Genomic DNA, 15278 nt, shown 5'->3' with positions numbered 1-15278 from the left:
TGTAACTTTGCGGCAAGGTTTTCTGTATATTGTTTGGCCTTCTGTTTTGAGTTTTAATAATCACTAAATACACAAAACAAAGCAGCAAAAAACATTTGTATAGAAGAACAAGTTATAATTCAGTTAACTTTTAATCCTGGGTTAGCATTAAACCGGCTTCCGAACAATCCTGCCCTGATTTCAACAAGTTAACCTGAGATGAGCCTGCAATCCAATCAAAAAACCAGCACTTGGGCAGCGGTCAACTTCAAAAAAACACGCGACCTCGATGAGCTGTAAACTTGAGCCTACGATATGGTCACGTGATACTGGTCAGCGAATACCTTGTTTTGACAGGTGTCAATTGATCATAACATGGATGTCCAATATCAAAGAAGTACATGGTAAACCAAGGCTGCATGTCTCTGTCAACCTATTATTTGGAGTATGGTCGCCATGTTGCACAACTTCATCATCATCATCGTCATTGCCGTCGTCCATGCGCGCCCACTAGCAATACTGCTAACCATGATAACCATGAGAAAATCAACTCATGGGTTTCCCTTTCTTTCCTATATGAGTATGGGGCTCCCGCTTGGCTGCCCTTTGGGCCACTGGAGTGCCGCTATTATAACATAGCACGCACGCTGGTCTTACCTACATGTAATTCCTATCAAACCATCATGGCAAAAATCTCTATTTACACACTGCTAAACATAAATAACAAGACATGTGCAGTTTCATTTTAGCTGCAAATTTTCCATTGAGTTTAGCGGCAAGTTCCTTTTGTTAAAGTTTTGGCAATGTAAACTTCATTCTGAACAGTCCAAGCCTTGGCTACTCTGAGACTTTGACTTTCACCAAGCTAAGATGTTTACTAAAACTTAAGTATTTTGGCTTTGTTTGTCTACATTTTAACTGAGTATTTTTGTCTTTGTTTGCCCACATTTTTATTAATTTGAAGACGCAAATTTTTCATTGACAATTTTAGAAATCAGATGAAGCATTTTCATTCAACTGTTGCTAAAGTGATTGTGGAATGTTTTTAACCAGCCAGTAGGATCCTTTGCTGTGCATTGTGAGAAATTTGTAGTCAATCACAAATAAAACATTTTAGCACCCAAGTTGTTGTCACTAAGTTATAAAAGAATTGGTTCCTGCTTTTAGCTAGGTGCATATATCAAGTTATGGATTCACTTGGGAAGTTTGAAGAGCACTCAAGAAGCTAGAGTTGCTGTCGGCTGTGCCTAGAGCAACTCTTACACTTCTCTTGTGCTCTCCAAACTTCCTGCATGCACGGACCATAACTTGATATAAGCACACTAAGCATGAACCAATTCTTTACTTGTGCAAGTTTATGACGAAAATGTACATGATATGTATTAATGAATATAAAACTTAGTGGCTAAAACCAATTTAATGGCCTTTTGCCACTAAATTTATAAGCAAAAGGAAAGCTGAACAAAAGAGAACTGAGAATAATTCACCATTGTCGCCACTTCCGAAAGACCACACTGTGCATCCATCTTTAGAAATACATATTGTATGAGCACTGCCACATGCAACTTGACCAACATTGCTGACATCTTTGACCAAAGTAGGCACATTCCTACTATTGTTGTCTCCACAACCTTTAAAAAAAACAACCTCTGTTAAGGTGTCAGAGTAAAACACCATTATCATAATTTTAGAGGATATAACACAGTGGTACAAAGATATGCACAATACTTTACAAACGAGTGCAGCCTGGGAGTCATCAAAATCATCAGCCCTAGCTCTCTTCTGAGGGAATAGGGCTATGCAGCCAGGGGAGTACAGTAAAATATTGTTTTTAACATGAAAATAAAAAATTCATATCTTCAAGCCACCATGTAATTTTCTTTTAATTATTATAGGCAAACTGACTGCTTGCACAATCAACTGTGAAAAAGTGAACCTGCTAGTAAGGATCCTCACTAGTAGGATCTTCACCACTAAGGACAGTGAAAATATGCTACCCGGGTCCCAGATATGAAGTTTCATATGAGTTTAATGAGTGGCGTATTTTCCAGTAAAACACTTGTGCCTTTATACAATAAATATTACATAATATTACTAATAGCACAAATGTGGCCTGGGAAGAAACAATTCTGAAAATATACAGTTACTTATTTGCATCTAACAGGAAGTGAAAGGGTAAAATCAGCCCTCATACATTTGTACCTACAACTTAAAAACTAAATAAAATAAATATCTTAATTCACCACACCCCCACTGGGGCTTTTCAGGGCCAATGAAACCAAATGATGAAACAAATAATGCAAATGAACATAACATGGTTAAAAATCCTAACTGGCAGGAGACAGACCAGTTGGCTATTTACAAGCATGGCCGAGGGTTTGAACCAGGGTTTATCGAGAAACAACTCCAGCTTAGTGGTCAGAGCCGGACTTGAACCTGCGACCTCCAGATTTCAAGTCCGGCACCCTGACCACTCGGCCATGCTGCCTCTTTCAGAAATAGTGAACAGCATTTGCAGAGAACTTTCATCTGGCAAAAATGTCTGGGTAAGGGTAGGAAGTTTTCCATCTTCTTCAAGATCTATAATTTAGTGAACTGGATTTCAGCATTCTGTTTGTTAGGGTGCCTGTGAAAAGCATCAACCTTGTCTTTGCATACATCATTAACAGTAAAATGTGTCATCGATACTGGGGGAGGGGGGTACTCCCAGATAAGTTGGGTGGGGGTGTGCGGCTCACTTCCCAAAACCCTTACCCTATTTATGACCAAAATCTGCGATTTTCCCTACCCTATTTATGACCTGGCCAAAAATTCGATACCCTATTTATGACAGTTGTGGCTGGCGCAGTTGCCCTAAACTTAAGTTATGAAGGGCTTTTGTTGACGTTCTTATTGATAATGATGAAAAAGTGGCTTCTTCTAAGAACCATACCCAATTCAAGAGTAGAGTGCTAAAACCACACCCTATTTAAGACCAAAATGGCCAAAATCGATACCCTATTTATGACCAAAACGACTGAAAACCCCTACCCTTTGGAGCCACACATACCTATATAGCCCATATAAGGGACTACCCCTCCCCCCAGGCATCATTATAACCTAACCACAGCGGTGCAGTTTGTCGGTAAGTTTCAATCGCTGACTCTGGAAATCTGGTACACCAGCAACTGAATAATTATTATTTCCACTTAACTCTAAAGTCATTAACAATGTTCAGTTCTTTTCAGAACTACCCTCACCCAGACATTCATACAAATTGAACTACCTGTATATATATACTAATACTCCTGGGTTCAAACCATTTAAGTGCAATGTTACCATTTTCCAAGTTCTGAATGGTCAGTATTGGGTCACTTCTCTAGATTGTACTAACAGACTCCTTCTAGTTTAACAGAAATATAGAAACAAAAATATTGAATTATACATAATGTTATATGTATTATAAAAGTACCTAGTCTTCCATAGTCTCCTTCTCCCCAGGTGTAAAGATATCCATCATCTGTAATTGCAGCACTGTGTCTATATCCAGCAGTCACCATACTCACAACCTTTAATGTAAAGTCACACAAACCTATTAATCAGAGACTTACCACAGAATTTTATAGATTCATCTGGGTGGTGATTGGACATTTTATGGCTGATAGCTATAACTACGCATATGAGCATGGTCATTTATCCATCTCCCAATAGCTCCGAATTATTTCCTTGATCCCAAAAAGGAACAAAGATTTAAAATATTGAAAAAACTGGAGGCTGATTTCCCTTTTAAAAAATGATTAAAAAATTGCCACAAAAGCCATTGCAGTCAGAATGGAAAGAGTCTACCTAAAATTATTGATTCACGACAAACAGCCTACATTAAAGGAAGATATATCGGCAAAAGTATCAGAAATATCACAGATGTCATGTCTTTCACCAAGATGTAAAACATCCCCAGATAAGCCATTTTTCTCAATTTCGAAAAAGCTTTTGATTCCATTAAATGGAATTATCTTCAGAAATGCCTGGAAATTTTCAACTTTGGTCCTCAACTGCGGCAGTGGATTAACATAATTATAGCGACATTTCAAGTTGCATTCTGAACAATGGCTTTGCCACTAAGCAGTTTATTTTGGGAAGGGGAGTCGGGCAAGGCTGTCCTCTGTCTGGTATCCTGTTTACTATTGGAATAGAAATCCTGGGTAAAGCCATTAGGAGCACAAATGAAATAAAAGGCATCGAAATAGATGACAGAAACACAATAAAAGTTATGCAGTATGCTGATGATAACACTGTTTTTCTTAGAGACAATCAGTCAGTACAAAACCTTAGTTTCTAATTTACTTGCTCAGTTCAAAAAATGTTCTGGATTATGAATAAATCGATCTAAATCAAAGTTGTTGTGGTTAGGATCATTGCGATATCAAAAAGATACACTTTTAAATCTAAGATTAAGTGAAGAACCCATCTACGCCCTGGGAGTTCATGTATGACGAACAACTTGCAGCCAAAAAGAACTGTTTTGATTGACTAGACCCCCTAAGAAGAATACTAAGCATTTGGTCGTCAACAGATACATGTACATCTATATACGGCAGAATCGATATAGTAAAGACAATTGCAATTTCAAAACTAACTTTCATTTGTAGTGTGCTGAACACAAAAGACAAGTTCGCTACTGAAGTTAATAAGCTGATCTTTGATCATGTATGGAAGCACAAACATCCAAAGGTTAAAAAATCTACCCTGATTAAAAGTAAAAATAAGGAGGGCTAAACATGACTGATTTCACATTATTAATTTTGATAAAACATAAAAAATATGCTGGGTGAAGCATCTTTGCTCTGAAGATGATCAAGCATGGAAATTAATCCCACTGCACCTTCTATCAGGTGTCAGCAGAACACTTCTTTTTCATAAATTTGCAATTATGATGTGAAATATTTGAACTTAAGTGCAAAGCTACCCATTTTCTAGAAGGACATGATTTCGCACTGACAGGAATGAAATATGACTTGTTGTTGTCCCTATGACAAAAAAAGACGTACTCAACCAAATTGTTTGCAATAATCGATTCATAAAAATTAACAAAGCTTCAACATATTTTGAAAGCTGGCATCAAGCCGGTATCTGTAAACTATCCAGTCTCCTCAATGACAGTAACATCTCGATTTCTGTCACTCAACGAGTTCTTATGAAAATTCACTTTGTTTCATGTTTTCACACTACCCAAAACTTAATGTAACGTTTGTTTTATTATAAATGCTTGTTTCAGTTACAGACAACATCCACTCTAAAACACTCTGCTGGCAAGTTCATACAGAAATTCTGGATTCTTTCAGTATTTAATATCGACAGATCAAGAATGTTTGCTTCACATAAGAAAAGAAGAGTAAGTTCCATGTCATCTGTTCACCATTATTTAAGCTTAACAGGATAATATTATTTTCTATACTGTCTCTAAAGGATGTTATTGATTCTATGAAGAGCATTTATAAAGCTAGAGCTATTGATGTTGACGTCCTATACGAAAATAACACTACTTTAAGGATTTTGTCTTTGGCGACATGACAGGACACACATCCACTGCCGTTCCCATCTTGGCCTTCCTGCCCGGCCTTGTATCGTTTAAAGGTCCCTAATGTAGCTCGCAATGATGTAAAGGACAATAACGTCAAGCACTCAAATTTTAAAATACTCAAAAGCAGTAAGACTAAACCTCTGCAACTCTTTTTTGCGCCATTGTGGTTATTTACTATCCAGTAACCACATGTCCTCTTAGAGGGCTTTTGTTTTCTCCCTAAGTGTACTTGCTTCAAGAAACAGCTTCAATCTGACAGCTGAACATACACCAGAGTTCTCAATACAACTGTTACAAACAGTAATGCATAGGACTATTCACTCATGCAAACACAAATCTATTCTCATTCAAGAATACCAAAAACGTTCAGTATACGAAATCAATGCCTACCACAGTCTGACTTTCTAAGGAACAGACGTTCTTGCTTCAAAACAACAAAATTAAAACAACAATACAAACATACACTGTAATTGTCAGCTTCAATCCAACATCTCAATATCCTGTATTCATAGCAACAATTACTTTTTAACAAACAAAGTTTAAAACCTTAGCAATCTCTTATCAAGACCTTGTTTACTTGCTTAAAGAACAACACAATCAAATGATTAACAGTACATACATTATTGGTATTTTGTTTCAGATCAAAGCCAGAAGGTGGCGAAGGTTACACCCTTATACAAGGCTACTAAACACTATGCACTAAGAAATACTCCTAAGAAATTTTGGTAAACTATCCTTGTTAATTAGTGTTCTTTGTCAACAGGTTTAAAAAATGTTTGAGTGATTGTTTGTTTCTAAGCAGTACTGTAACTCTAAAAACTTGTAATATAAATTAACGTTTTCAATACTGTCTTTAGACTTTCTAAAAGTCCTTTCCAATAATTCTTCCCTGGCCTGTTGGTTTCACCGAAGGACTTTCCCACTTGTAGCACCCCAAATTTTACCGGTAGATTTTTCCACCAGCAACATAAATACACACTAACCAATGAACAAACAAGTACTGACTATACATCATGACATTGCGTGCGATCAATGACACAACTGGCAGAGCAAATGTCTGCTGAGTTGAAAAATCTGTTTCTTTTAGCTTTTGTTCTTAGACATACTTAAGGATATGAATTTTATGAAAGCAATTGAATATGGTCTATCAAACTTAAATTCAAGTCTTTGAAAGAAGGACAGGGAAAAGCAGTGGAATGCTATTTAACCGACCAATATGTGTTTGTTTACTTAAGCTTATTAATACGGGCGAGATCTGAGTTCTTGCGTGATCCGGATTGTTTGAGAGAATTAAGTTTGGACCTTTCGAGGAAGAACAGAGCCATTTTAACAGTTTGACAGGGGGAATGTGTAATCGTTGCACTTTTAGTCGATTTGATGAATGACCAAGTTTCTTCTCCACAACAAAGGGCATTGCAGCAAATTTCCATTGGCCATTTTACCAACTTGACCATGTTAAAAGCACTTGTCAATTGATGAAAGACTTTTGGGAACAGCGTTTTTATTCTCTGCCATTCATTGCAACTTCAATTCTCAATGTTACGGTATTTAATCAAGAGAGCTCTACAGAATTAAGGTTCTCCTGACTTATTCCACCTTCTTTAGTTAATTCAGATTCTTGTCAGTACAAGCTACAATCATGGACAAAAGTCTTGGGACAAATTTGCACTTTAGGCGCTTTTTCGCACATGCCAGATGCAAATACAACTTCACCTGCCTAACCTCGCCCCCACCCGCTCATACAATGTTGAAAACTAGTGCCTGCAATTTCACCTGATTTTCAACATTGTGTTGGGTGGGGAGGGGGGACAGCAACGCATTTTTAAGGGATATACAGTACAGCCCAAAATAATACATGTGCAAGAAGTGGCGCACGAACTTCTTGCACCGCAAGAACACGCAAACCGTCGCAAGAAGTAAAAATGTCGTGTTTTTGCAGTTTACCCGCAAGAACATTCAAAACGCAAGAAGTTGAAAGTCTAACCACAAGAAGCCGCAAGAAGTTGAAAATCTAACCACAAGAAGCCGCAAGAACTTATGAATCTTACTGCAAACCTCAAGAAGGCACAAGAATTTGTTGCAGATCAAACAGTCTGTTCATTTATAAGTGCCATGTTGGTTGTCTAAATGCTCAGCGTTTGCTCACAATGTTATCCATAAGATAAGTCACCGCAGTGGGAAGGGATATATTTCCAACACCTGAGACCAGATCTGGAGTTATGTTTGCTTATAACGTGAAAATAATATCGAACGCACTCGCTTATTATGTACTCGCGTGTTCATGACACCTATGGAAAAAAAGCCCTACAATCACTTGAACATTCTGCTGGCACATTATGCGACAATCACAAAACGTCTCCAAATAAAAAAGCCCATGAAGAAACAGTCCATGTAGAAAAATCGAACTACGGTGTAGTTAGTCTGGGTTCCAACGCTTTTTGCTTCTGAATGCAAAATTCATTATCATTCAGAAGAGTTGTTGTCTCCTTCTTGCGGATATGTGAGCGAAGACAACTTTCGTTTAAATTGCACACTGAACCGCAAAGACTGCGTGTGCACTACAATGTTGAAAATTTCTTTAAGAACTTTTCGCAGAGTTAGTATTACAGGCGAAAAGCTCTTGCAGAAAATATATTTTGTGTTTCTGAGCAAACGGTAATCAAGGAAACTTGAAAGTCGCCTATGGAAGCGAACTTGGTAAATTCTACCCTGTTTGCAATGTAGTAAAACACATTACCGGTATAACTATGGTTGTGATAAGTACATAAATGATCTTCTGAACAGCGAAATCTCATGAGTTTGCCTTATGCATTCCTCTTATTTCGAAGAGAATACCATTAAACGAAATCTTTTAAGACAGCATGCACTGATAACAATCATGTTGTTGTGACGCCTTGAATTTGCATTAAGTCTTCAAACATTACTGATGCGTGAAAAGTCACGCTTGCGTCATGCATGCATGTAGTCCTGTGCTTTTTTTCGCTGACTGAGAAACTTCCTTGTTTCAAAATTTGGGTTACACTTGGAAGCTACTTCTCCAAGGACATACATACATACATACATACATACATACATACATACTTTATTGACTTTCCCTTTAGAGGCTTTTCAAAGACAATACAATAATAATTTAAAACTACTTAAAAACTCTAAGATTCATTAAGATTAATTAACTAGAATTAGGAATCTATAAAATCCTTAATAAGTTGACGTTTAAGATAAAACTTAAAAGCAGATACTTTCTCGAGAGTTTTTAGAGAGCTATCCATGGAGTTCCAGATACTGACTGTTCTGTAGTAGAACGTTCTCTGACCACTGGCAGACTTAAAAAGAGGAATGTTCAGCATTTGTGAACTTCTTGTGGCACGTCCGCTTATTTCTCCTCGCTTACTGAACTGGGAAGACAGATACTCCGGCACGCGAGATGTTAGACATTTGTAGGCCATGATAGCGCTCCTGAAATATAACTGAGTCGCGACTGGTAGCCATTTAAGCTCTTTTAAAACTGGTGTGATGTGATCATATTTGTGTGTACTGGTCGCAATTCGAGCGGCAAAGTTCTGAATACCTTGTAATTTATTTATATTACTTTTTGATGTATTCGCCCACACGTCCGAACAATAAAAAAGTTTACTAAAAACTAAAGTATTTATAATAGTTAGTAGGGTGCATTTGTCAAAAACATGCTTTGTGCGGCTTATTTGACCGAGACAAGACGTACAGGAGGAGACAGTTTTGGTAATGTGTTCGTCATAGGTCAGGTTCTTGTCCAAAATCACCCCAAGATCTTTAGCGGTGTGCTCCGGTACGAGTTCTCTTCCCATGAAGGTGAGGCTGGGAGTGTCCAGTCTGGAATGCATTTGCCTGCTGCCAAACACCATGAGTTTAGTTTTGCTTGGGTTCAACAATAAATGGTTGTTGGAACACCATTGGCCTATTCTATGCAAATCAACTCTTAAGTCAGCAAAGGCGTTTACAGTATCTTTCATTTTGAAGGATATAACTAGCTTAGTGTCGTCCACATAGCTCTGGACGCTGCAATTCTGTGGTGCTGAAGAAAGATCATTTGTGTAAATGCTAAATAAAAGTGGTCCCAGTATACTTCCCTGCGGAACGCCACAGACTATGGGCAAGGGCTCTGACAATGTTGAATGGATTCGAACCACTTGTCGTCTATCATTAAGGTAGCTACCAAACCACTGGATAACTGGGTCTGAGGCGCCTACATCTCGCAGCTTCAAAATTAGGGTTTCGTGGTTGACACTGTCGAATGCCTTACTCATGTCTAAGAACACTACCGAAGTCAACATCTTCTGGTCTATCGCTTTAAGAATAGTGTCGGTTGTTTCTATGACAGATGTTTCGGTTGAGTGCCATTTTTTGTTGCCGCTTTGGGTCTTTGTTAACCTGTCGTTTAAATGCAAGTAAGAAGTGACAACTTCAACAGCGTATAGACTTTATATGGCTTACACTTTAGAACTTATAATATTAGTCACATCATTAAGAAGCTTCCCAAGATCTCTTGTGTAACGGTAGCCGTACACGTAGTAAGGTCAACAATTTGTTTGATAGCCAGTATGGCTGAGAATCTACTTCTTCTTTTGTGATATTTGTTTACGTTTTGATGGATTGAAATACAGCTTTGTAGAATGAGTAAACAGCAGCTCACACTGATCAACGAATTCGAAGTTTCAACAAACGCGCATCCATTCATTACTTTTTCTTTGGCCGTTCCCGGGGATAGGTCCAAATTCGAATTAAGTTAGGCTCATGAAAAGTTCGTTGTCTGAACTGAACTTTACAGTTTAAATCGTCAAAAGTTAAGGATTTGTCATTTTAATACTTCTTACGGCAAGTGCCGGAACTAGTTCTGTTTTTTAGTTGTGTTTGTTAGTTGTGTTTTTTAGAACGGTCGCCAAGACGGTACTGTCTTGACACGGATTTTCGCATGCTAAGATGTTAGCGCAAAGAAGTTCTTGCGGTTTGAAAATCCTACCGCAAAGAAGTCCTTACATTTCGAAAATCCAACCACAAAGAAGTTCTTGCGGTTTTAACTTCTAACCGCAAAGAAGTTCTTGCGTCTTGCAGGATCCAAGTGCAAGCGACCCGCAAGAAGCCGCAAGAAGTTGCCAGCTTGCGGACGCAAAAAGAAGTTCTTGCACACGCATTATTTTTGGACTGTACTGTAGCAGCGTTTTTTTCAAACTTCAGTTTTAAAACACAGATAATTTGTTACATTACATAAGTGTCCCAGACTTTTGTCCACGAGTGTAGATCTACATAAGTTTATAGCATTTGTCAGGCAGCTCTCTGGTTGACAGTTGGTTAATCTAGAGTAAAATAATTCTCGATTGGTTTAAACACGGTTTTCTTTTCAGGAGGCGTTACTCAATGAAACAGCTTTTGCCGTTTGTCAATATTGCTGACCACATACTGCACTGTACACAAATAAATTTATTTGAGTTAGGGAACAGTACTCGTACGCTCGTAAACGTTCTGATGGAAATCATTTTCTGCTTTCGTGATGATCTCGCATGGAGCACATGGAAAGTGAGAAATGTCAATCATGTTTTTCGTGCCAAAATTTACGCCCCGATTCACATCCCTGCAAGTGAAACAAGTGGACCTCTCGCGACTTACATCACTCATGCTCTCTCTCACGACTTCGTTGCTCGAAGATTACCCTCTTGCTTCGCCCGAGGGAGATAAATAAGTCCAGGATTAAGAATAGGTCAACTTGTGGTAAGTCTACACTGTCTTGAACAATAATGATTACCTTGTGAGATAAGTTGCCTTCAATACGTTTTGGAGCCTTGTGTGTCTGACTGTTTCCATGGCCAAGCTTGCCATAGTCCCCTGGGAAGGTAACAAAAGGTGATAATTCTGACAACATATTTCTAATGTACAGCTGTCCATGCACAGAGAAAACTACCAAAGCAATAAGTCTAGGTTTGACTGACATGTAATATTGCTGTCATTCATATTGCTGCAATGTACATGTATACCCCTGAGCATGTGCAAAAGCAATCATGACAGATTATATAAGCTCTGTGCTAGGAAGTACCCAAAACAAGTTTTGCAAAATATAATTATTATATGTGACCGGATTTGCAAAATCATACACACCGAAATTTGACACATCACAGATGGTTTTGATGCTATCCTTTTCTATAGAGCTTTGAACAAACAATATCTATAAGCTCAGGTGTTGCCCAATTTAAGGGAAGTAGCAGGAAACTTTTGCTAAATCATTTTAGTCAATTTCAACCCTAGCCTGCACATAACATGTAAACCATACCTTGTGCAATGTGCAAACATGATTGTGCCCACTAATAAAAGTACATGTAGGCACCAGCCTTAATGACATGCTGAAAAAGTATTCCAGGTACATGTCTTAGTTATTATTTTGTGGCAGTAAGACTAATCAAAGAGGAAAAAAACACTCACCATCCCCCCAGCTAAACAACTGACCATCAACTGTTACAGCCAATGTGTGTCCATCTGACCCTTTGGATGAAGACACCATCTTTACTCCAGAGTCTGTGGGGATTGCTACTCTCTTTGGCTGTGCCTGATTTGCAGAATCTCCAAGGCCAAGACGACCATAGCTACCCTACAGGAAATAAAAAAAACACAGGGCCCATATTCTTAACAGATACTCTTCATTTTTATTATGCTTTGCTTGTCATTTTGTTTTTAGTTACTACAAGTTTGTGTTCCTTTTATCAATTTTGGCTGCAGAGGAGGATTCCTTCAAGAACTTACCTATAATTATTATCAATTTTTGTTCTCCTTTAGAGACCTCTGAACTTAGAACACTCAATAACTTGTATGGTTTTTGCTTGTGGTGGATGGCAGGAATACTGCCACATTCAGACTTCCTAACTACCTGGAACAACAACCAAGTCTTATGCCTTAAGCATGAGTACAATGCCTGCTGGTTTAAAACTTCAATCTCACACCTACTCAATGATGCAGACCAAAATACAGAAACTTGGACCAAAGCAAGAAAGAGAATCCATGTACATGACAATACACTTCACCCATTTTTCCAAACAAAGACCAGTCTGTAATTTTTTTATGGTGTGGTTTTCTGTTTATATTGTTTTTTTTTTCCTTCTCTTTTCAGTATGAATGATCTCAAACTACACAAAACAAAAGCAGTGAAAAACATTTTAATTAAAGAAAGATATATACTTCAGTTAACTTTTAAGGTGACTGAACACAGTTTTTGATACCTCAGTTTCATTCACCTTTTTCTCCAAAACCCTACATCCTTTGGTCACCTAAATTGGCAACACGCAAGTTAACAACACAAACTTTGGATTGTTGATAGTTAAGCTGACATATGCATCATTGCCGTGGCAACATGAATAAATATAAACAGGCCTTTAAAATCAGTTTTGTTTATTTGCAGAAAATCTAGTCATTAGATTTTCTTTATCATTTGCATGCAATAAGCTTGTATCGATTCTCACAAGATAACACTATTTTGAAAACAGTTTAACAGAGAGATCTTTAATTATCCCTTGTAGAAGGTTAACTGGAATATCTAGACTTTCCTTTCTTAAATTGTGTGGCTCCAGAAAATATCCATGCCCCCCCCCCCCCCCCCAAGGAGGGTTTTTTCCAGTTTGAGTCCCCACCCCGCAGGATTTTCCGTTCCAGGGGGCTTTACAGTACTCCCCCCACCCCCTGAAATTTCCATGATTTTTCCACTTGGTGCCCCCTACTTCTTGGAAATTCCAAATCCACAAACAGAAAGACTTCATTAATTTATTTTGATCTACATAGAGCTGAAATAAAATTTAGCCGCAGCTGTTTATAGTTACACTTCAGATGAAAACGTAAAGCCGCATATTTTTCACGGTAAGCTGCCAAACAATTGTAAACCTTGATTTGGCCACACCACGCTTGCTATTTTATGGTACATTATTTATGGAAATATGCACTAGGTAAAAGAACAAAATTGCTGGATTAGGCTGTGAGATTTAATTTTCCTAAAAATGACCGTGGAAAATTCTAGATGTATGAACAGACGCACCTCTTGCTCTCTCTATTTTGAAATGTTCAAACTAACAACAGAGCTTATTAACACTCTAATGTCCTGGCAGCTGACCTTTCCTCTGTTGAACTGAAAGAAGTTTTCATTTAAAAAATATCGAAGAAAGTACTGAAAGTTGACAGTATCGTTCACGTTTTGTAAGCTAGTCGCAGTTTGTAATTTATACATAGTCAACGCAAGATATTGAACTACTTTGCACACCCAAGTAACTATATTATTACATCATTCTTATTTTTGCTGTCAAAGCGAAACTCGCAAAAATACCTCAATGCTAATCTCCATGATATTTTTGCATGTTGCAGGTGGAATTTTTATTTAGTATAATTTGTGAACAGCACTGTTTATAAATATTATTCTTTTTCATGTGTGGAGCCTTGAACTGACTTCGCTTATCAGCAGGAATCATAAGCCGTCATGCAACATGTTTTTTTAAACACCTGTTTGTCAAATGTCGTTTAAATTTGTCTTTCACCAGGAATACTTCAATAAAGCTATACGCTTTGTCTCTGTAGTTTGTAAATGATAGTAAATTTTATACCTTAGAATTTTTTAACTTGTCACACATTTCATGTGCAAAACATACTTTTCAAGTTCAATCCGGTAACTAAACAACCAAATGAAATCTTTGCGGTCTCTCATCGCCATTCACGGTTACAAATACGTCAAGACAAATGGCATTGTATCGACTTTGCTAACATTTTCCAAACTCTTAACCATACGGATAACGATGAAACTATTGCGATAATCTAGTTATTGAAGGTTCAAAATTTGCGGGAAATTGTGCTTTACGAGAATAACTTATACGAGTAAAAACAAAATTAATGATCTCAATCAACTGACTGCACGAATAATGCCATCTGAAAAAGCACCAGTTGCGTTCAAGCTAAAAACAGCACGATCTTTAAAATATAAAATGTACAACAAATCGTCATCTTTGTGGTATTGCTGGACCTCTCCGCGATACCATCCTGGTTTCCAGTTTGCCCCTTCCAATTCTTCCTCTGTCCACAAGACATCCACTACAGTTCCAACATACATTATATAATAACCCAAGTTATTCTTGCATTTTGATTGGTTCTTGCCTATGATTTATTAGAGGACAGACGCACGATTGACGTCATCATTACAAAGTTTTTCCCTCTGTGTTTTAAAATGGCGGAAAGTTTTGAGAATTTAGATAATATTTTACATGACTGGGCAAAAGATAAGGTACAAGAAAGTCTTGTCCAGGCATTGAACAGGTACCAGAAACATAGCCTAGCAGGAAGAAGAAAGATAAAGCCCTTTCTGTTTTAGAAAATGACTCAGAAAAAATACTCGAGCAGTCTCAGTCGGCAGTTGAGCGAGACTAAACCAAACACAGAATTAGTCTTGCTAAGCAAAGAACCATTGCTTTATCTCGAATTTAACAAACCCAATAAACAAAATGTTTATGAGATTAATTTCTTTAAAACATTGAACTTTTCTCAGTCTCAAAATAATTGTTGACACAGTGATTGTCTGGAATGAAACATCAAAACCACTTCTTAAAATCAGTTAAAATAACCACATAACCTTGCTTTCCGATGCGAATATTCCAGTCTGTATCAGGACACAGCAGCGAGCAAAGTATAGCTCACTACAGCTCATGGACAACTGTATCGCAGCTAAAAGGTGTCTCCGACACTGTTTTAA

At 37.7% G+C, this 15278-nt stretch overlaps 1 protein-coding gene across 6 annotated transcripts in view; it reads right to left on the bottom strand.

Moving 5' to 3' along the window:
- The window catches only part of LOC110067114 (putative E3 ubiquitin-protein ligase HERC1), a 302388-nt gene that overhangs the window by 257557 nt on the left and 29553 nt on the right, over nt 1-15278 (bottom strand). For all 6 annotated transcript variants that reach the window (XM_089295099.1, XM_089295101.1, XM_089295095.1 and 3 more), the window contains exons 5-8: nt 11987-12152; nt 11316-11395; nt 3431-3527; nt 1467-1610 (exon numbers count right to left, since the gene is read on the bottom strand). In XM_089295099.1, coding sequence (XP_089151225.1) covers nt 1467-1610; nt 3431-3527; nt 11316-11395; nt 11987-12152 — 487 coding nt within the window. The remainder of the gene's footprint in view (nt 1-1466; nt 1611-3430; nt 3528-11315; nt 11396-11986; nt 12153-15278) is intronic.

This window comes from Orbicella faveolata, unplaced genomic scaffold, assembly GCF_042242905.1.
Source record: "Orbicella faveolata isolate gen_17 unplaced genomic scaffold, um_ofav_v1 contig_26, whole genome shotgun sequence".
NCBI lineage: Eukaryota > Metazoa > Cnidaria > Anthozoa > Scleractinia > Merulinidae > Orbicella > Orbicella faveolata.
The sequence above is the reverse complement of the archived record's forward strand: the minus strand, read 5'-3'. Positions and strand labels throughout refer to the sequence as shown.